A 23,837-nucleotide genomic window follows, 5' to 3' on the forward strand; every position below is an offset into this window, starting at 1 on the left:
TCATTCTTGGTGACATTAGTGATCAGGACAATTAGAGGGAGTGAATCTCCCTAACATGGACAAAGACAACAATAAAAAGTTTTACTGTCAGTTATACTATGTAAAAAAGGCTATGTATCATAAGCCTAGTAACTAGTATGCAGTAAGACAGAGGTACATACCTGTAAGTAGGGATAACAATATTTTCTTTGAAGGTACATTATATATGTTGTAAAACTGTTAGTCACCTACTCAGGACTACAGGATCAGGATTTGAAAAGGCACAAGAAAAATCAGTAACAAGTGATTTGCCATATGAGAAATATGTTGATTTACATTAGATAAGTGACTGATTCTGTCAACAAATTTCTTGGTAAATACCTCTCAGTGGGTTATTTGTAAAGGAGAAGGGCTAAAGCTTATTTAGCCCTGCTTCTCTTGGGATCACAGGAGTGCACTTTGTTCTGAACTCCTGTGATCCACATTCCACTGACAGCAGGCTAAAGTGAGATCCCAACTTTAATGTCAGTATCCACCAAGATGCCCGACCAGTAGCTGGCTCAGCCTCTCAGTGCTGGCTCAGCCTCTCAGTGCTGAGAGCCTGAGCCAGGTGCTCCCACCCATTCCACAGTGTGGCACTCCATTGAGCCCTGAATTTGCCTGTGACAGAAAGTTTTCGGCCCTCTGCTCACTGAAGAACTGGGATTGCTTAGTTCTTGGTGTAGAGACGGCAAGGTACAATTGGGGCATCGGATTGATGCTGCACCCACCTTGGTGAGTATGAATGTTTGTTTTTCATATCCTGCACTTCTCTTTTAAAACAAGTCAAATAAAGTTATATTATTTTAAATCAGATTATAAAATTTAATTTAGAGATAAGTAATTTTCTTCAAAAAGCAATTATCACTTATCAGCATAAGCCTGGGTTCACACTGACAGCGGGATTGAAATTGCACGATTTCTATCCTGCATGTTAGTCCAACTTCGGGGGCAATTTCAGAGACATCTGTGCAAGTTTCCAAAAGTAGAACTGAAACTACTTTTGGGAATCGGTGCAGTGCCGCAAATGGGGCATCGCACTGTTTCGGAAGGGCCATTACTGCCAATTGCCACTGATTTGGCATGCGATTTGACATGTCAAATCGCATTCCACATCGCCAGCAATTGCTGGCAATGGCACCAGCCAAATCACATCAATGTGAACCTAGGCTTAGTCAGAAATAAATAATTCCATTTTAATTTGGTTTTATATTTTATAATAAATGGGATAAAATAAAACCCTCAGTTTTTTTTAATTTCAATAGATTTTTTTAAAATTCAAATACCTTATCTGTTTATTTACTTAATTTTTTTTCTCATTTTTAAATGCTGAAATAGTGTCCTTTTAACAATTGTAAGTTATTACTTGCAAGTTGTAAAGTACTACTAAGTGCTACTTACTACTTATAGTCAGTGTACCCTCAGAGCTTTCAAAAATTCCCCTCAAGAGTGCAGCTTCCCTTGAAAAGTGAACAGCCTATTTGTCTTTAGTAAATGAACCCCTAGAAGTCTAAGAAGTGCCTTAGATCTCACATTGTAGATATACAGCAAGAAAGCTGTAGGCACAGGGGTGTCTAGATAGACTAGCATACGAGGATTGCACTGTTATTTTTCAAGAGGAATTCAAGACAAAAGATACATTTTTCAGGGTACTGTTTAGGTACAAACAACATTTCTAAATATTCACTACAATATAAAAAAAAAATCTTCACTTCGGTTCCTCTTTAAGAAAGAAGTCTGAATAATGTTTTTTTTTTTTAAAGACACTGGTGTGCTGCCTATTCTTATCTTTTCATATGCATTATGTTTTTCTAACATTTTATATTTTGCTTTGTTTATCTGCTCAGATACTGAGGTCTCCACAAAAATCAGCTGGACGAGAGACAAAATATGTAAGTTTTTGTATAAAAAATAAAATAAAAAATTGTGTGAAACCATAGAATTTTTTTAGTTTTCAGTATAAAGCCTCCCAAAACATGATCCGATCTCTATACTTTATATGACAACCATCTCCACCTAAAATCATACGACATGTCATATCAGAGGGGGTTATTTACGAAAGGCAAATCCACTTTGCACTGCAAGTGCACTTGAAAGTGCAGTTGCTCTAAATCTAAGGGGTAGATCTGAAATGAGGGGAAGCTCTGCTGATTTTATCATCCAATCATGTGCAAGCCGAAATGCTGTTTTTTATTTTCCTTGCATGTCCCCCTCGTATCTACAGCGACTTTACTTCCAAGTGCACTTTCAGTGCAAAGTGGATTTTCCTTTAGTAAATAACCCCTATAGTGTAATCTTGTTTAAAACTATTTCTGTTCTAAAATAAGAAACAAGGTAAACTTTAAAAATCTGTGAATTATCCATTTGTGAAAAGTGCAATCACTCCTTTTGGTAAAATCCCAGTACATTCCACATCCATGCCTTCTCTTATACTCTGACAGACAGCATGCACCCATCACTTATCTCTACCCAACACGTGAAGGCACATGCACATCACTGCAAATGAAGAGGTGAGTTTATCCTTATAGGAGTGGTTCACTGACTGGGTGGAGTGAAAGTTCTAGCAGAGTCATCTTATAATAATAAACATAGATTCATTAGTTTCTGTTAAAAAAGACACATGCAGCATAATAGAAAAAGGGAGTATTTTGGCGCATTCCTGCATAATAAATGAATGTAAATTTTTAGGATATCATGCTTAATTAAACAATAAATAATGCCACTACATTTTTGGGGTATATTCAATCGAAAACAACTCCTGAGTAATTTTCATGTTGCATTACCCAACCTATAACATAGAGTAGAAGAGCAGACCTATACTGTTTTACTCCCTCTGGCATGCCTTACAATTTGGATATTTTTTTTTTTTTGTGTTGTATGCAGCATGTATGTTTTGTCCAAAGCTGTAAATGTTGCTATAGTAGACCTATAAAAATCAAGGTGTTTTTTTTTTAGTAAACAACACTTACTTATTTAATGACACCACTCCAGGTCCACCACCACTTCATTCAGCTACAAGTGCAGGTAACTCCAGAATACCTCACTCCCCCATTAAACCTGCACAAGTAAACATAAAGTTGCACACTGCACTCAAATGGGCTAAAAATCAACTTCATTGTTCTGGACAAATACAGACACTACTACCAGCTTCTCTCATGATATGTGTAACATACAATAGATGTAGAGCAAGAGGACATGGGAAAACAGGAAAAAAAATATATAAATATATATATATATATGTATATGTATATGTGTATATATATATATATATATATATATATATATATATATATATATATATATATATATATATATATATATATACATACATACATACATACATACATACATACATACATACATACACACACACCTAACAGATGCACAGACAACACTCCCTAACAGACAAAGTTGAAATGGAGGTAAGATCTATAGTAAATCATAAGATAAAGGGTAAAGATCAAAAATCATCACATCATCTCATGTACAGTATCTCACAGAAGTTAGTACACCCCTCACATTTTTGTTAATATTGTATTATATCTTTTGCCAGTGGTTTAGACATTAATGACTGTGTGTTGAGTTATTTTGAGGGGACAGCAAATTTACACTGTTATACAAGCTGTACACTCACTACTTTACATTGTAGAAAAGTGTAATTTCTTCAGTGTTGTCACATGAAAAGATATGAGGGGTGTACTCACTTTTGTGAGATACTGTGTATATATATATATATATATATATATATATATATATACACACACACACATTAGATATACATTTTTTGTTAACAAGTATACTGTAGTTGGGAAAATATAGTTTGTTTTTAGACCTGTGGAGATTGTTGTACGGCGGCTTCACGTTTTACATGTGTGGTCTTGGTATCAAACCTGATGCATATAAACCATTAGTGTCTTTTTTTCTATCAGTGTTATTTTATTGCTTTTATGGCTTCTAAACAGAAATTCTATCCTATGCAAAAGATACCTCTCGATCTTTAACTACATACTTTAAGGTCCTTATAATATATACGAGTATTGCATGGTATGAACTTTACTTGTAAACTGTTTAACTGATTTTGGATAGATGGGTTCTTAAAGGATAACTTCACTTTCATGGGAATTTTTTTTTTAGCAATGACAAAAATTAGGCCACCTCCTTCCATTGCTCTGTAGTCCAGTTATGAAGCTTTTGTGCTCATTGTAGGTACTTTTGGCCGTGGGCACAGGTCAGTGTGGGCAACCTGACTGGTCTGTGGCTATGCAGTCCCATATGCCACTAACTGTTATATATTGTGTCTTCTGACCTCTATTGGAACCAGCATTAACTTTTTTAGCAATTTGAGCTATAGTAGATCTTCTATTGGATTTGACCACATGCATACCCTCCCGGATTGCCTTGCGAAAGTCCCACTGTGGGAGGTCTGTCTCGCGTCCCAGGCACCTTTATTCCACAATACAATGTCCCAGAATTGCCCCTTGGCTGATCTGAAGCCCCCTAAAAAATTACGCCTCATTGCCGTTGTCCCTCACTGCTCACTGTACTAGTTCTGGCTGAGACCTGCTTTATTTCACCCCCAGACGCTGCCTGGCTCACTGCCAAAGCAACTGGTTGCTAGACACGGCCCGCCTGGTGTCTAACAACCAGTGACGTCACGCCAAGGAGGAGAGCGGAGCTAGAGCATTCAGAGCGAGCCGGAGGAGGATTCCTCCTCCTTGTGCCTAAGCTCCGCCCCCGGATCCGGGTCTTCCCTGAATGCTGTTCCTGCCGCAGGACGAAAGGTAGGAGAAAATCTCCCTGCACTTCCCCAAGGATGCTCATGGTCACTCTGCTCCCTCCCCCCGTACTTCCCTCCACTACCCCCCATTATACTGCTCCCTCTCAATTTTACTGCCCTCCACTGCCCCCTCCCATTATACTGCCCTCCACTACCCCCCCTCCCATCATACTTCCCTCCCTTCCATCATACTGCCCTCCACTACCACCCTTCCCATCATACTGCCCTCCACTAACCCCTTCCCATTAATCTGCCCTCAACTACCACACCATGTCTATCATACTGCCCTCCACTACCACCCCCTCCCATCATACTGCCCTCCACTAACCCCCCTCCCATTATACTGCCCTTCACTACCACCTCCCTTCATCATACTGCCCTCCACTGCAACCCCTCCCATCATATTAGCCTCCACCACCTCCCCTCCCATCATACTGCCCTCCACTGACACCCCCTCCCATCATACTACCCTCCACTTCCACCTCTTTCATCATACTGCCCTCCACTGACACCAACTCCCATCAAACTGTAAAAAAAACAAAATAAAATTGTAAAATAAAAAAATAATGGTAAAAAATAATAAAAAAATAAAATAACAAAAATTAAAAACTACTGATGCTGTCCACTGCCCTAGTGATTATGTCTACTGCCCTACTGACCCCATCCACTGCCCTACTGTCCACATCCACTGCCCATTTGGGGACCCCAAAGCATCTTCCCTATGTTGAGGGCATGTGGCCTGGTACGGTTCAGGAGGGGTGGGGCGCTCTCCTTTTCCTGTGGCCTGTCAGGTTGCATGCTTAGATAAGGGTCTGGTATGGATTTTGGGGGACCCCGACACCATTTTTTTTGGGCACATGGTTCCCCTTAAAATCCATACCAGACCTAAAGGGTCTGGTATGGATTTTAGGGAGACTCCATGGCATTTTTTTTATTTGGTGCAGGGTTCCCCTTAATATCCATACCAGACCTGAAGGGTCTGGTATGGATTTTGGGGGGACCCCCACGTAATTTTTTTTTACATTTTTGATTTAGGGTTCCCCTTAATATTCATACCAGACCCAAAGGTCCTGGTAATGGACTGGGGGAGAACCCATGCTGTTTTTTTCAATTAATTTGATCTATATTGCTGAGACCCGATAATTCATTACAGCCATGATCAGTTTTAAATTACTTTTTTTCCTTTAGAAATGTAATTTTGTTGTGGTACTGTTATAAACACAGGAAAACTGCACCACTTTACAGGCCTACTATAGACACCCCCAGGCATGATATTTAAAGAATATTTCATTTTTAAGCATTATTAAAATCACTGTTCCCGAAAAAACAGACATTTTTAAAACTTTTTTTTTTGCATTGATACAAGTCCCCTGGGGCAGGACCCAGGTCCCCAAACACTTTTTATGACAATAACTTGCATATACTCCTTTAAAATGAGCACTTTTGGTTTTTCATGTTAGTTTCTCATAGACTTTAACGGGGTTCGAATTTGCTGTGAACACTGCATAATGTTCGTTGTTCACTGAACATCCAAACAACCAAAGTTTGGCCCGAACTTATGCTCGGGCTGAACCGTTCACCCATCCCTACCACCTACAACAGCATCCTGTGAACGTGGCTCTAGCTACCAAAACAGAATAAAGACTGTATATCGTTCATCACTGGCGTTTGGGAGACTTTGGATGACCTTTTCATTATTGCTGTCAATGGACCACCACTAATGGATTACAATCCAAACACAGCCATTGATAAGTGTTTTTTTCATCAGAAAGGGGACATTACACAGGGCTTGCCCCTTCTGTACAGCACCTACCATAGCAAATCTCTGAAATTGGCTTTCAATTGTTATGCCATACTGTTTGCCATGAAAAAAAAAAAATCAGAGCTTCCTTTCATGGCAAACAGTACATATGTTAGGGGCTGACACAGACCAGCTATTTTTTCCATCAAAAAAGAGAGTAATGACTCTTAATTATGTTAATTTTATGCAAGAGGCAAATTTCTTACCTTGGACACAGGATTGTAAAATGTAGATGGTCTGGTCAGAATTGAAAGGAATCATAAAGATCAAGGGGGATGAGTTAAATGTTTTTGTCTTTGTGTAAGAAAACTATTTAGCCATAACAAAATACACAAAGTATTTTCACCAGCATAACTGAACATCAAAAAGGGGACGTAAGTATTATTGACGTACTGTATATACTCGAGTATAAGCCGATCCGAATATAAGCCGAGGCACTTAATTTTACCATAAAAAACTGGGAAAATGTATTAACTCAAGTATAAGCCTAGGATTTCCATCTGCATGCCTCACTGTGCCCATGCCTCACTGTGCCCTTGCCTCACTGTGCCCAATCTCCCTACCTGATCTCTGGTGATGTGTCCATCTGCAGCCTTACAATCTCCCGGTGCTGTGACATGCAGTCAGTCTAGTCGGCAGCCATGCAGTGTACCTCCTCCTCGTCCTCGTCCATGACGGAACACTGACTCGGTTACCCAGCAGTGAGTCAGTGTTCTGCCTATCACGTATGAGGACAAGGAGGAGACGGGGCTTTGTAACACTGCACGGCCATTGACTAGACTGATGTCACAGCACCGGGAGATCAGGCGTACGAGACTGCAGATGCACACAAGTATAAGCCAAGGGGGGCATTTTCAGCACAAAAAAATGTGCTGAAAAACTCGACTTATACTTGACTATATATGGTATTTGTTTATGGTAAATAACATTCAATGGGTAACTTGTTTATCTAGTTAATATTAAAAGAATGCAATTTAGGAAATAGCCGGACAACTTTGATTAGAAATTTATGATTGCAGCTGTCCAAGGCCAAAAGGCATTACCTGTCACCCAGAAGATCAAAGGGTCTACTAAAACTGACCAATCAGGTTGCTTGACATTTTACTGAATGGGGGAAATGTGTATATTAGGGAAGGTCCCCTTTTCCTTTCCCATGCATGAACTGACCATAGGATAGAGAGCATGAGGCCTGCCTCCCCTGATATGTAGAAGCCACCACAAAGGGGTGATTTCATAAATACCAGGGAGTAGGCTGGCAGCCCACTTAGCCTTTCCCTGGCCAAGGGCCACCATAACCCATTACAGTTATCACATACAGTACAAAACAATTGTAAACATACATGTTACAAAGAAAATAGCACATAACATAGTGGGGTAGAACAATTTATATGCACCTGCCTACACTCTACCCCCCTTATGTATAGTAAATCTTTATACTATCACATAGGCAATAAAACAAACTTGCAATATGAAAAATACACAGAAGCATATTCATATAGCCAGCAATAATGGAAGTAGGAGCACAGCTAATAAAAGTCTAGCAAAGTTTCAAATATAATAAACAGGGTCTGGGAGGTTGACACACTCACCCGTTTTGAGATGTTTTCTCCCAATCTGGAAGACCCCCTAGGTAGTCTTCATTGGGTCAAACCGACTTGACCCGGTCCATATAGCTATGGCGTCCCAGGTTTAGCTGCTTGTAAAACCAGTTGAATTCTGCTACTGTGGAACCACTTTTCTCCTTGAGGTTCCAGAACTTCTAGGGCACTTGAAAATACTCATACACTACCTGGCTATAGATGTTTTGCTGTTTCCCCTCCGTGGAACAGAATAATGCCTCTGGTGAATTAGGGAGTATATGGGCTTGTTGAGATACCACTGTGGGGCAAACACCCTGCAAATTCGGTTGTTCAGTTCAGTTCAGGGTCAAACATTTGCCTGTTTGGCTGTTCGCCGAACAACCAAATTTGCAGGTTGTTCGCCTCAATGAACACCCAGCTATTCACTGAGCTTTGCCCAATCAGGGTGCAATGTACGCTGGTTGTTAAGGAGAGGGGCCGGGAAGCATCCTTAACAATCGTGAGTCATCAGCTGTTAATGGGTTTCCCTGATGACAGCTGAACTATTAAAAAAAATTGGCATGCGGTCCCCCTCCCAGTCCATGCCAGAACCATTGGCCCATCCCTAGTCAGAGCTAATGACACATCTAATGGTATTAAAATGATGGTGCCTAGTCAGCTTCTTACATCTGAAGATGATTCTTGTTCATCTAGTAGAAAACGGCTGGGTGGATATTTGTGACATGACAGACAACAATTATTATTAAAATGTTTGTTTTCCAAATAAAATATGTTTATACCATTTATTGTTATAAAAAACAACCTTTTGCTTTTAACAAATAACCTTTATGTTACTTGAATACCAAATGAAGATGAAGCTCGGCAATTGCTTGAGTGTTTCAGAACATTACATGAAGTCTCACTGTAATATAGCTGACAGATACTGGTGGAGTTATGAATGTATTATGAGAAAAAATGTTCTAAAACAGATAAACTTCCAACTTCTCTAAAGTGCTTTCCTTCAGCTGGAAGAGCAATAGACATAAAACTGATTCTATAAAGGTAGTAAAGATAGACTGGAGATTGATTTCCCATTTTATCACTTACCTAAATACATTAGATACAAAAATAATATTCAGTGTAGAAATATCACCTAGATCTGATTCAGATCTCATTCACGGACAAATTTTTAAAACGGTTTCAGGGAAATATGAAGTTAAAAAACGCATTAAAGTGATTATAATAATTTTCGGGGATAGTTAAAATGATTGTAACCTTAAACAAAAAACAACTTGTTTCTTGTCCTGCAAGACATGAGATATAGCGCAGTGTATTTGCCATGACAATTGTCTCTTTCTATGTTCTACAATACCTGGTTGATCCTTCTTGTTCCTGTCTTCCCCTGTGTGTACTGATCATGCTTATCATGGCTGCTGATCCCTGATAGCGTGGTCAGATTATGTGCCTATGTCATTCTGCTGTGTATTCTGCATCTCTGCATCTTCCCCTGTCTCCCTGTAATTTAGGTAGTTTGCATGTGAACTGTAAAGCCAATTTCCTCCCCGCCCCTTCCTTCTCCTCCTGCCTTGATTGGGTATTTAGTTGCAGCTGCTCATCCCCTTTGGTGTAGTGTAAAGTAACATCTATTATATACTTTTATCCTCTCTGTTTTAGGAACATAATATTTAAGGGGTTGTAAAGGGAAAAGTTTTTTTTTTTATTGTAAAGCATTCTATGTATTAAGATAAACAGCCTTGAAGGGAAAAGGCGGAGCCTAGCTGAGAGGTAATGCTGGCTTAGAGCTCCATTCTCAGCAGGACAACGGAGCCATATAACGGCGGAGGTAACTTGACCCTCCACATATATATCATACCAAACGGTAGATAAATATCCCTACCTTACATTGGTGACATTTGGGGGGGGGTCAGAGGAGACTCATGAGGCAGAAAATTAACAAGAAAGCGCCGCCTCACACACACAGCAGTATGGCACTGAAACCCTCCCCCTCTGAGGGGAGACACAGTGAGGAGAACAAACAGACAGCCCCTTCTGCTGCTTTACATAAAGATGTTCTCTCATTAAAGGCACATAGTCTCTCTAACCAAATACCTGAGGAAAATATGTCAGTTCTGGAGAATTTAGAACTTTCCACACAAAAAGACTTATCCCCTCCTGTAACTCTGAAACAAATAGAAAATCTGCTCCAAAAATCACTAAAAACCACTGCAGATATCACCACAAGCCTTACCAAAGAAATTAGAATACTTGGTCAGCGTACATCAGCACTGGAAATTAGAGCAGACGATCTGGAAAATTATACATCTAATATTGCCTCAGAATTCGATTTTCTTAAAGAGGAAAATGACATATTACAATCCAAATTGGAGGATTTCGAAAATCGTGCAAGACACTCCAATATACGTATTGCTATTACTGCACTTTTTCAAGAATTACAACCAGCTATCCCACTAGAGCATCTTGAAATGGACCGGGTTCATAGAGCCCTAGCAACAAAGAAAACAGATGGTCCTCCCCGTGACATTATCGCAAAATTGCATTTCTACCGCACTAAGGAACTACTGCTAACTACAGCTAGAAATAAAGATCCCCTAATTTTCCAGGGTCATAAATATCAATTATTCACAGACCTCTCACAGATTACAGTCAACAAAAGAAGAACCCTGAAACCACTACTGCAAATATTACAGCGAAATGACATAATCTACCAATGGGGCTTTCCTTTCTCAGTGCGTTTTACTTTCCAAAGTCGCAAATATATGTGCCGAACAGCTAAGGACCTGCAAACTACTTTACAGAAACTAGGGATGATAAACACATCAAGAGATGCTGCGGACACTCGCCAAAAATCATCCTCATATGCTGATACTCCCTCCTCTGCTTCCAGAAGAGAAGAAGACTACAATCCACAGAAAAGAAGTCGCATACAATCTCCACCTCCAGATCTGGCTGACACTATGGACTGATAAACACTTGTACTGAGGCTACTATCTTGCCTTTTGAACAGAATGGCTACTGCCGAGTTTTTTCTCTGACTTCCAATCAATATTTTATCATAATCTTATTTAAGAAATGTTCCTAATAATTTAGGCACCTTATTATAACTTTTTTTTCTCTCTCTTCTCTTCTTTGTTTCTGAGGTTGCCTTAATCTTACATTTTTATTTTTTGCTTGAAAAATGAAATTATATGATTGGCTCTTGGTGTCCTGCAGGGAAGTTCCTTGCACCCTCTCTTGCTACCCTCAGCAGCTCGGTGCACACCGGGCAGTTGACAGTGGCTCATGTACCCTTGGAGGGAGAGTTTTTCTCCTCCCAACGGACACATTAAGAACATAGATATGTTAAGATATATTTCAATATTGTATATTAATTGTATTTTCTTTTTCAGTCATTATCTCCTTTCCCCTCCCTCCCTCCACCCCTATACTCTGGAGACAAATAATTTCTTATATGACACACGTTCTAACAGAAACACCAACACATATTTACTTTTCCCAACTCCATGGCCCCATTAAACATCATATCATTAAATACTCAGGGACTAAACGTTCCACACAAACGCACTAAAGCCTTCCGCACATTTTCATCCAAGAAAGCACATATAGTTTGCCTCCAAGAGACTCATTTTGCGTCACAATCCACTCCCAAATTTTTCAGTAAAGACTACCCCCAAGTATACACAGCTTCGGCCTCCTCTAAAAAACGAGGCGTGCTTATAGCTTTCCATCGCAATACACCATTTTCACTAATGAAGGAAATCAAGGATCCAGAAGGTCGTTACTTGATTCTTAAAGGACACCTACTTGATACCGCTATCACCATTACATCATACTACGCTCCTAACAAAAATCCTATTTCTTTTCTTTCTCATTTATTTCAAACTATAGAACACCACAAAATAGGTACTACAATTCTATGTGAAGATTCTAATCAGACCATATTCCCATTTTTGGATAAATCACCAATCCCACAGTCACATACAGCAGACAAACAACTCTTATCAAAACTAATTACAAAACATAACCTAGTAGATACTTGGAGAGAATTGGATCCAACCAAGAGACAATACACACATTACTCGTTCCCTCATCGCTCATTCTCTAGGATAGACAATATATTTATGTCCATAGGGCTAATTCCAGAAATAATATCTACAAAAATTATTCCCATCCCATGGTCCGATCATAGTGCAGTCTACATTACTGTTGCCTCTATAATTCCAAAAAAAAAGATCCAACATGGATATTAAGAGATTTCCTACTCAAAAATCCAGCTCATAAAAATAATATTGAAATTGCGCTCAAAGATTATATAAAATATAACTCCACACCTGACGTCTCTCCGACTACATTATGGGAAGCACACAAACCTGTTCTCCGTGGCATATGTCTACAGCAAGCAAACATATTCAACAGAGAGCGGAAAATCCTTTGTCAGACTTTAGAAACAAATTTCAATAAATGTCACACAGCATTCCAAAATAACCCTTCTTCTTTATCTAAAATAAATCTTGACAAAGCTAAATTGGAATTTGATCTATTCCTTACTGAAGCAGCGGATAAAACCATCAAGAGATCACAACACAATTTCTATATCAATGTGAATAAACCTCACACACTATTAGCCAGGGCATTAAAATCCTGCCAGAACCCAACGAAACCGATACGTCTGAAAATCTCTAGGGGGGTATACACAAATAATCCTTTAAAAATATTACAAAAATTCAAAACACAATTAAAAAATTTATACTCTTCTAATAATGAGTTGGACCCTTCTAGAGCAAAAGATTTTTTCTCTCATATATCTCTACCGACACTATCTAAAACACAAATGGAAATGAGGGAGGAACCAGTGTCAATTATAGAGGTATCTGAAGTTATCAAAAATCTGAAACTAAATAAAAGGCCAGGTCCTGATGGTTTTTCTGCGCTGCATTACAAAACGTTTGTAGACACCCTATCTCCAGTCTTGACAAACACTTTTAATTCCCTTTTAGAAGGTCATTCTTTTAGAAGAGAAACCCTAACTGCAATTATCTGTATGCTCCCTAAACCTCACACAGACGATTCAATATGGTCTAATTATCGCCCTATTTCGTTATTAAATTTGGACATAAAAATTTTAGCCAAAATTCTAGCTAACAGATTAAATACTATTATAGGCAATCTAATACATCGTGATCAAGTGGGCTTCATTCCATTACGTCAAGCAGGAGATAATATTAGACGTGCAACACTCCTGTCACATGCCGCTAAAAAAAGACGTATTCCCACTTGTTTTCTTTCTTTAGATATTATGAAAGCTTTTGACACAGTATCTTGGTCATATATGAACAATACCCTTTCCAAATGGGGATTCGGCCCTCATTTTTTATGATGGATCTCTAGTTTATATCAAGATCCCAAAGCTTATATCAGATATGCAGGGTACAAATCGGACGAGTTTAATATACTGAGGGGGACTCGTCAAGGATGTCCACTTTCGCCATTATTATTTGCTTTACTCATTGAACCTTTAGCACAAAGAATTAGGATGGAACCCACTATAACAGGTATTGAAATGGGTGGCTTTCATCATAAGCTCTGTTTATTCGCAGACGATATTCTCCTTTTTCTATCTTCTCCACATGTTTCGGCCCCAAATCTTATGGTTGTACTACAAGAATTCTCATTTATTTCGGGCCTTAAGGTCAATATTCAAAAATCTTCAGCATTAAACATTTCACTTGTCGAAAAAGATAAACAATCTTTACAAAATTCACTACCCTTTAAGTGGGTAGATCATAGCCTCCCATATCTGGGTGTGCAGTTTACTCCTAACCCCTCCGATTTATTTGCAGCTAATTACCCAGCTCTATTAAAAAATATTACAAGGTCGTTATCTAATTGGTCATCAATGCCGATATCATGGTTTGGGAAAATCAATATCATAAAAATGTCTGTTCTTCCGAAATTTTTATATTTATTCAGAACTCCCCGATTCATATTCCTGCATATTTTCTTAGGCTGATTCAACAAAAAGTAACAAAATTTACTTAGGGGAAAATAAAACCCAGACTTCACAAAAAAACACTTGTTCTCCCCAAAGCTTTGGGTGGTTTGGGATTCCCAGACTTTAACATATATTATAAGGCAGCTCAATTATCTCAATTAACAAAATATCACTCTTCTACAGAGATTCCTTTATGGGTCCTCATTGAAGCTGTAGACTGTGATCCTCTTCCTATAAACAATATATTATGGTTACAACCTGCGGATCGTAAGTCTATAAATAACCCCATTTCTAAGCACTCTCTATCTATATGGGATAGGTATAGAAATTCACATGGTCTGCAATCTCCACAAAATCCGCTATTATCTTTCCACAAGAATCCGACTTTTTACCCAGCCTGGAAATATCCCAAAACCTTTAAAGCTTGGTCTAAGGCTGGTATCACTTGTCTATATAATTTAACTTCAACTACATCAATAAAATCTTTTACAGATCTATGTGAATTATATAAGCTTCCACAATCAGAAATATTCAGATATCTCCAAATCAAAGATTTTTATACTCCTCTTCTCAATTTAAATGTAAACTTACATAATATTTCTCAATTTGAAAGATTTTGTCTCAAGGAACCACATGCTAAAGGTCGTATTACATCATTGTATACACAATTGATATCTAATTCTAATACTGTTATACCTAAATATGTGGCCAAGTGGGAAAAAGATTTGGATTGTACGATCGATTCTAGGTCTTGATCCAACATATGGTCTTTCACAAAATCTTCCTCTATAAATATATTGGCGTCTGAATCATCATATAAAGTTCTCACACGCTGGTATTTGGTTCCTGCGAGAATCGCCAAATTCTCAACAGACAACACTGGCCTCTGCTTTCGTGGCTGTCCAGAAAAAGGTACCTATATAAATACCTGGTGGCATTGCTCAATTGTACAATCATTTTGGAAAAAGATCTTTCTGATAATTACAAAATTTTTTGATTGTCCAATTTTTCCAGGCCCAATTATAGCTCTCCTTAATTTAAAACCAGCCTTTCTGAATCAGAAACAATTCAAATTAGTTCTTACACTCCTGATAGCCGCAAAGCAGACTATAGCCAATGCATGGAAAACAGATGTGGTGAATATTGCAGAAACCAAACGTAGAATGAATCAATCTTTCATCCATGCTAAAATGGACGCTATAGATAAAAACCAGATGACAAAGTTTGATATCATATGGAAACCCTGGATTAAATATTAAACGTCAGATAATATTGACAACCGAGTTTTATTGTTATGGTGATTAAGATTTTTTATAGAATTACAACATTAGATGATATATAAAACCTCCTCCGGAGAATTATTCCCTCCCCTTCCCCTCCTATATACCTTTTATGTTCTTCCATTACTATATAATACTTACTATAAACATACTTTAGAAGTTATGGTCAAAACTTTAAAATAATATATTTTCTTTTAGACATATTTATATTTTCTTGGGATTAAAATGTTTAAAACTCAGCTATAAGAATGTTTTCAAATTCTAAAATATATAAAGGCCATTTATTGTCATTCCCACGAGAATATATTGAAATTCTTCTTTGCTTTGTATCATCCGTACTTCAATATGTTTACTTTTTATTTCTGGTATCACATAATTTGTCTTATATTCTGTACATGTAATTTATTTTAACATAAAATAAAAAATTTTGAACGAAAAAAAAAAAAAAAAGAAGATAAACAGCCTTCTGTGTGCTGCAGCTCCCCTCAGCCCCCTTAATACTTACGTGAGTCCCATCTTTATCCAGCAATGTCCACAAATGTCCCAGCTGACCATTGGCTCCCATTGTTGTCAATTAAACTCAATTAGCCAATCAGGAAAGAGAGGGGGTGGGGCCAAATCAAAGCTTTGTGTCTGCATGGATACACTGAGCTGTAGCTCGGCTCGGGTGCCCCATAGCAAGCTGCTTCCTGTGGGGGCACCCAACAGGAGGGAAAGGCCAGGCAAGGAGCTCCAGCCAGGGAGCTAAGAAAAGGAGGATCCGGGCTGCCCTGTGCAAATCCACTGCAAATCCACTGCACAGGGCAGGTAAGCGCATGTTTGTTATTTTAATAGAAAAAAATTAGACCTTACAATCACTTTAAGTACAGTGTGTATACTTTTTTTAAATGATAAAGCTAAACACCTTCTTTACTCAGGGCTGCTCCATCTGCTAGCTAGCATACATCAGCGGGGAATTTCTGGAGAAGGAGAACAGAGAGAGGACATGTGACCACACAGCAGAGCTGAGCAAAGAAGTTGTTTATCTTTATACAGTATCTAACAAAAGTGAGTACACCACTCACATTTTTGTAAATATTTTATTATATTTTTTCATGTGACAACACTGAAAAAATGACATTTTGCTACAATGTAAAGTAGTGCGTGTGCAGCTTGTATAACAGTGTAAGATGTGGAGTCAACCAGGTGAGGAGTACAAAGACAAGTCTTGCCTACAGTCAAGCATTGTGGTGGAAGTGTCATGATCTGGTGCTGCATAAGTGCTGCCAGCACTAGAGAGCTACAGTTCATTGAGGGAACCATGAATGCCAACATGTACTGTGACATATTGAAGCAGAGCATGATCCCCTCCTTTCAGAGACGGGGCCACAGGGCAGTATTCCAACATGATAACGACCCCAAACATACGTCCAAGATGACCCCTGCCTTGCTAAAGAAGCTGAGGGTAAAGGTGAAAGACTGGCTAAGCATGTCTCCAGACCTAAACCCTATTGAGCATCTGTGGGGCATCCTCAAATGGAAGGTGGAGGCGCACAAGGTCTCTAACATCCACCAGCTTTGTGATATTGTCATGGAGGAGTGGAAAAGGACTCCAGTGGCAACCTGTGAAGCGCTGGTGAACTTCATGCCCAAGAGGCAATTGACGAGAGAGGAAAGTTTTTAACCCGGCCCTTAGTGGAATGTGTGACTGACTGAAACTAAAGACGCTTCCAGAATTGCCTTTTGGCTAAATTCATTCTGACACTTCTAACATCCACAGTCACAAACTACTAGAAGCAACATACCCATTGATTCAACTTTTTTTTTTTTCCAAATAAAGTTTATTAAGTATCATAAAATACAAGCAACGTATGTACGTACATCAAGATATAGTAAGAGCAATTGAACCATTGATTCAACTTTAACCTATCTTATCAGACAGCAATATGGTGATGCGTAGATTTTGGCCACTTTTTCATTCATTTATATTCTACTCAAACCTTACAAATTATATCTTGTGAACTCACTACAAATCTCGGTGGAATCCTGGCAAATTGCTATGATTACTAGCTGCTTTATTTCCTGAAGCAGCTCGAACCGAGCGAAACATGTAGAAAATCACAGCTCAACTTTGCTTTTATGTACAAATTTTGGTAACTCTGTGGTTTTCCACGCTGTACCTTGTATAATCATTTTCATGGTTATATAGTGATGTCTTGTTCATTATTAATGTAAGATGTATAAAATAAAATTGTTTTATTTTTAGTATTTGATATTTAATCATTGACTTTTTTGATTTGATACCAGTAAAAGTCCCGGGGTTGGTATTTCCCAGCCCTTCTTTTGGCCCCTTTAATTTTTTCTCCATGCCGAAGAGAGGGTTAAGGCAGTGCTGGAAAATAATGGTGGCCACACAAATTGACACTTTGGCATTTTCACTTAGGGGTGTACTTACTTTTTCTTGCCAGCGGTTTAGACATTAATGGCTTTGTTTAGTTATTTTGAGTGGACAGCAAGTTTACACTGTTATACAAGCTTTACATTCACTACTTTACATTGTCATTTCTTCAGTGTTGTCACATGAAAAGATATAATAAAATATTTTAAAAAATGTGAGGGGTGTACTCACTTTTATGAGATTCTGTAATTTTAAACACACACACACACACACACACACACACACACACACACACACACACACACACACACACACACACACACACACACACACACACACACACACACACACACTGTATTTAATATGTTCCTAAAACAGAGAGGATGAAAGAATATACAGTAATAGATGTGACTTTTTTAACCACTTTAAAAGAATAAACAGATTAGCCTGAAGTTGGGCTAAAAACATATAGCACTGCCGATGACGCACTTCACTCTGATTATATATGTGTTTATCTTCAGGCTGCAGTCTTTTTTTTTTTTTTTAATAACCTTCAGCCTGCATATGGCCCCTATATCATAGCTAACATATTGATCAATAGCTATGCTGATTGGTTTGTGATCAACAGTGTGGACACTAGTTATCAGTGATGGCTAGAAGCGAGAGCCACCAGATGCACTAAGGCCGCGTACACACGCGGGGACTGTTCGCTCAACTTTGTCCGTCAAACAGTTTTAGCGAACAGTCCGCTCAAAATTAGCATGGACGGACTTGCCCACACACGACGAACGAACAGTTTGCTGAAACCGTGCGCGATGACGTGAACGGCACGTACGATGGGACGGAAAATACGACGTCCTATACACTGCATTACAACTTTCGGCGTGTAAATCCTTTCTGAGCATGCGTGGAACTTAGTTTGACGAACAAGCCTACACACGAGGGGACTGTTCGCTGAAACCAAGTTTCAGCGGACAGTTTTTCGGAATTTCCGAAAAACTTTGTTCAGCAGACTGTTCGCTGAAACTGTCCGCTGAAAGCCCACACACGGGCGGACTGTCCGCCGAAACACTGTTCAGCGGACAAAGTTGGGCGAACAGTCCCCGCGTGTGTACGCGGCCTAAGTGTCTGCTGGTAGACCTCAAAAGGGGTGAACTTTTAAAAAATATACCTAATGGTGGGCAGGAAGGTGGGTAAGTCATGATTTGCTAAATCAATGTGTATCGGTATTGCTTGAACCTAGAAAGAGGGGATAGACCACTGAAAGCTTGTCCTGAAAAATGAACATTGTAATATAAAATAAGTATTACAGACCATATTCAATTGTAATGTTGCAAGTGCACCAATAATATTTACAATCCCTTTGACCTGTGCTCTGGAAAATACACTCTTGGAAGATGGCTTACTAATTTAGCACAACACAGAACAGATCTGCTGTTTCCATACAAAACCCCTTAGTAGTGACCAGAAATAGATTTTTTAAACGACAAAGATGTATACAAATGCATCCAGGCACCCAAGCAGACTGCAAGATTCTGTATAGCTAGTGTAGAGGCAGCACAACTTGGCCAAAAACAATCTCAGCCTATATATTTGACATGGATTAAGCAGCAGAACACTGCCATCATTTTACTTTTGTCAGCATTTGTGCACTCAGGGGCTGTTTTGCTCATAACACTACCACACCCCTCCCTGTCTTAGTCTTGCTGTGTGGGGGTCTACAGAAAACTAGTAATAAGGCAAATTCAGATGGCTACACTAGTAATCTTGAAAAATGATTTGAGTAAATATGCTACTAGATTATAGACCCCTTTCACACTGGGGCGTTTTTCAGGCAGTTTAGTGGTAAAAAAAGCGCCTATAAAGCGCTTAAAAGAAGCCTCATCTACAATCCCAATTTGAAAGCCTGAGTGCTTTCACACTGAAATCCCTTTCACACTGGGGTGTTTTTCAGGCGCTTTAGCTTAAAAAAAAGCGCCTGTAAAACGCCTGAAAAAAGCTGCAACTGCAATCCCAATGTGAAAGCCCGAGTGCTTTCACACTGAGGCGCTGCGCTGGCAGGGCGTCAAGAAAAGTCCTGCAAGCAGCTTCTTTGCAGTTCTTTTGAAGCGGTGAATACACCGATCCTAAATCACCCCTTCCCATTGAAATCAATGGAAAGCGCCTGCAAAACACCTGAAAAGCGCCTGAAAAGCGCCTGCAAAGCGCTTTTGGTAGCGCCGCTTTATGGGCACTTTTAACCCTTTATTTGGCCACTAGCAGGGGTTAAAAGCACCCCACTAGCGCTCAAAAAACGCTGGTGAAGCGCTGCTAGTTTAAGCGGCGCTTTATGAGCGTTTTTCAGGCGCTGGCAGTGTGAAAGGGCTCTTAAAGCATTTGGGCTTTCACATTGGGATTGCAGCTGAGGCTTCTTTCATGCGCTTTACAGATGCTTTTTTTAACTCTAAAGTGCCTAAAAAATGCCTGAATGCCCAAGTGTGTAAGGGGTCAAGACAGCATTAGCTTTTGCAAAGTTGTCTTTAATAAAGTCCCTCTGAGTACAAACACTTTAGGCTTATATTTATCTTCAACCCCAATCCAGGGATCTTACTGTCAACATGGACCTGACTGGTTCCTTTTATTTCTACATATGCACACTATAACCTGTTTTCAGTCCTAAAAGAAAAGCATACTCCAAACATCTGCTGGAGACAATCATGATCATAGCTACACATGGAAATGAATGGGGCTACAGAATGAAGAATAGATGGCTTGGACCATGTCTGCTATAAGATAACTGGGCTGAGGCTGAAGGTAAGTGTTAGTCTAGATTAGGGGGTCACTAAACTACAGCCCTCCAGTTGTTCAGGACCTACAATTTACCAGCATGCCTAGTCATGTCTGTGAATGTCAAAGTTTTACAATGCCTCATGGGGCGTGTAGTTCCGCTACAGCTGGGGGGCCTTAGTTTGTAGATCCCTGGTCTGGTCACTTCTGAACCCAAGACGAAGATGTCAGTGTGACCCCACCCACCCAACACACACACACACACACACACACCTGAGCTGAGATGGATGGACTAGCATATCCACACAAACAGTGCGATATAGGGTGGGGGGTACAGATCTGACAGCTGCTGCTCTCTAGTGGTAAGATTACCAGCATGCCATCATGATGAGCATCATTTGTTCTTCCATCCAGGAACTAAAGTAGTTTATCTTATTATGTCGCGTACACATGATCAGAATTTCAGCCAGCAAAAGAACGATGAGAGCTTTTCATCGAATAATGCGACCGTGTGTATGCTCCATCGGAATTTAGCTGGCTGAATTCCAGCCAGCAAAAATTTGAGAGCATGTTCTCAATTTTCCAGATGGAAAAACTTTCGGAAATTCTGATCGTATCCTTTTTCCAGTCCCGTCATACGTGTTGTACTTCACCGCATTCTTGATGGTCGGAATTTGGTGCGACCATGTGTAGGCAAGACAGCTTGAGCGAAATTCTGTCGGGAAAACCATCAGACCTTTTTCCGACCATAATTCCAATCGTGTGTACGTGGCATTAGAATTGCAAATGTTATTCTATGAATTGTGTCATTTATAATGGGGCTAAAATGAAGTTTTTAGTAAAAATAATTTTTAGTGTATCGCTACAATCACAAATGAAAGCAAATTTAAAGGGTTATATCACACTTTCACAATTTACTTTGCGATAATAAAATACCTTAACAATTAGATCATGTGCTGTGTGCCTAACTGCTATTCATGTTGGCACACCAAGTCACAAAGACAGTGCACCACAACTCACAGATGTAAACATTGTGCAAAGTGGTGAATAGGCGAAAAAGGTGAAGTGACATTAAAGCCTGTGTTGTGGTGTATTGACAACCTTTTCCAAATAAATGGAGTTCCTTAATACAGCACATAACGTGTATAACACACACTTACATGTGGGTGTTAACATATCACAACAGTGTACATTTGTCTTAAAAATATACTTGCACAGTAAAAATAAAAAATAGTAAAAAAAATAATTGCAAAGGGAAAAGGGGATGCAGGGGGTAACTAAAGGTTAATTTAGAGTCAAATATATTTTTATTGAGTTTAACAAGATGAAGTATTACCATACGTAATACAACTGGATGTTCAATATAGGGGTTGGTACAGAACAATCTGCATAGTAGGTACATTTTGAATATAGACCGATATGGTTTAGATATACAATTGTATATCTACAACCAGGCATAATACAATGCCTGGTAGGCGTCCAATCACAGCGCCTGTGATTTCAGCCAAACAGGTGACAGGTAACACAGACCCGGCAACCTGATTGGCTGAGAGGCGGGTCAGTGTTAGGGAAGCGATGTATTCGCTTCTCTAACACAACACTGTGTAAACAGTGAACGCACAGCAGTACGCCCGCTGTTTACCCTTTTGGAAGTCTATTAGAGCCCACGGCTCTAATCAGGATGCCTAGCAGAGCCGACAGCTCTAATCAGGCGCTTCCGATGCATGAATCTATCTATTGGTGATAGAGCAGTGCAGGAGGGGGGCAGTGCTCCTGCACCCTCTATGTACACACCGCTACTGGTTGGGAGGGATTGTAAGTATGTATGGAGGGATCGCATCTGCGTTTCCATGTCCCATCCGTCCCCTGAGTTCAGGAATGCCTGAGAGTGGCTGTGGGGGCTATGTAGTGAGGGCTCTAGGTCAGCTAGGGAGGCAGAGCGACCTCTGGAGCGTACCTGCATGGGATCTGGTGGCTCAGAGCGGGCGGGGATGGAGGAGCCGACGCCATCTTGTATTTTCCCTGTGTGCTGAAGGCCGCAGAAGCCCATGTCACAAACCTGCCCAAATCGCTCTGTGTCCAGTCGTTTGTTGGCTTAGGTTGATCCTTGGGCATTCCTTTGCCCATCCGTGTGGTTTAGGAGCGGTGTGATTCGCTGTAGTGGAGTTACAGCCTTGTGGACATCGTCAGGACCAGGAGCTGCCACGCTGTGCGGTCTACAGCTCCATGCGCTAGGTCACGCCCCCGCTAAAGGTTAATTTAAACTGTGTTTATTATTGTTTTACAACAATAAAACAATACAAATCTCAGACAAGTAAAGCCCCATACACACTATCAGATTATCTGCTGAGTTTTTCCTTCAGATTTACCAAAACCATGTAGTAGAAGGGCCTGCCTGATTGCATACACATTGAAACTCCTAAGGTTTGTCCTCATATTATATGGTTTTGGTAAATCTGAAGGAAAAACTCAGCAGATAATCTGATAGTGTGTATGGGGCTTTATTAGCATTTTCTTCAGCTAGCCATAGTGATCTCTTGACAGGTTTGTTTAAAAAAATTCAAGCTTTAAATTGATAAAAGCGAAACAAACCTCCCTAAAAAATGTGTGATGTGCGCATGGTGTACAAAGTCCACTCTCCATATGAGATATGGGTTTTGTATATCTGTCTGTGCAGTATTTGAGTTTCCTCCAATGAGGATGCCATAAAGCTCACACTGTGTAATGGACAATAAAAAGTGTGCAGGGATGAGTCCAATTACTTCAAATGGGAAAGGGGAGGGGGGGGGGGGGCATTTGTGTGTGCATTGGGGAACAATAGAAGAGGAGAGAGCATGCATCACAATTCTCCTCCTAACGTATGCAGCGCCAAGGAGAGAAAATTAATGTTGTAAAAAGGTGTTTGCACACTGCATGACAGCCTGGGAAGTACATCATCAATGATGACAAAAAACATCTTCAGCAACTGAGCAGGCACCCTCTGATCTGCCTCCATCTGCGCCAAACAACAACAAGTTCCAGCTGTATGTACCGCTGCCACTACACATTACTCCAGAGTAACTATGTGTTTTTGGACACCAATACAAATGCATGTTAATGGTAACTGACAGCACACGGATCATCACAGTGCCTGAGGAAGAGAAGGCACATGCCTCTTATGCCTTTGTACCAGTCCTGGCACAGACTAGAAGACTGGGGGGTCTGGGGGGTCTTTATTAAAGTGATGTTGTCTTTTAACTGTGTGTTTAT

The 23,837-nt window shown here is 39.8% G+C and overlaps 1 protein-coding gene across 3 annotated transcripts in view; it reads left to right on the plus strand.

Annotated features, from left to right (window-relative positions):
• MLIP (muscular LMNA interacting protein) overlaps nucleotides 1-23,837 on the plus strand; it is a 415,413-nt gene that overhangs the window by 282,544 nt on the left and 109,032 nt on the right. For all 3 annotated transcript variants that reach the window (XR_013276824.1, XM_077487812.1, XM_077487813.1), the window contains one exon: nucleotides 1,866-1,910. Coding sequence is in view for 2 of the 3 variants with exons in the window: in XM_077487812.1 (XP_077343938.1) it covers nucleotides 1,866-1,910 (45 nt within the window). In the remaining variant the exon portion in view is untranslated. The remainder of the gene's footprint in view (nucleotides 1-1,865; nucleotides 1,911-23,837) is intronic.

The sequence above is a fragment of the Lithobates pipiens genome, unplaced genomic scaffold (genome assembly GCF_037356315.1).
Source record: "Lithobates pipiens isolate NorthernLeopardFrog02 unplaced genomic scaffold, aLitPip1_a1.2 Scaffold_18, whole genome shotgun sequence".
Lineage (NCBI taxonomy): Eukaryota > Metazoa > Chordata > Amphibia > Anura > Ranidae > Lithobates > Lithobates pipiens.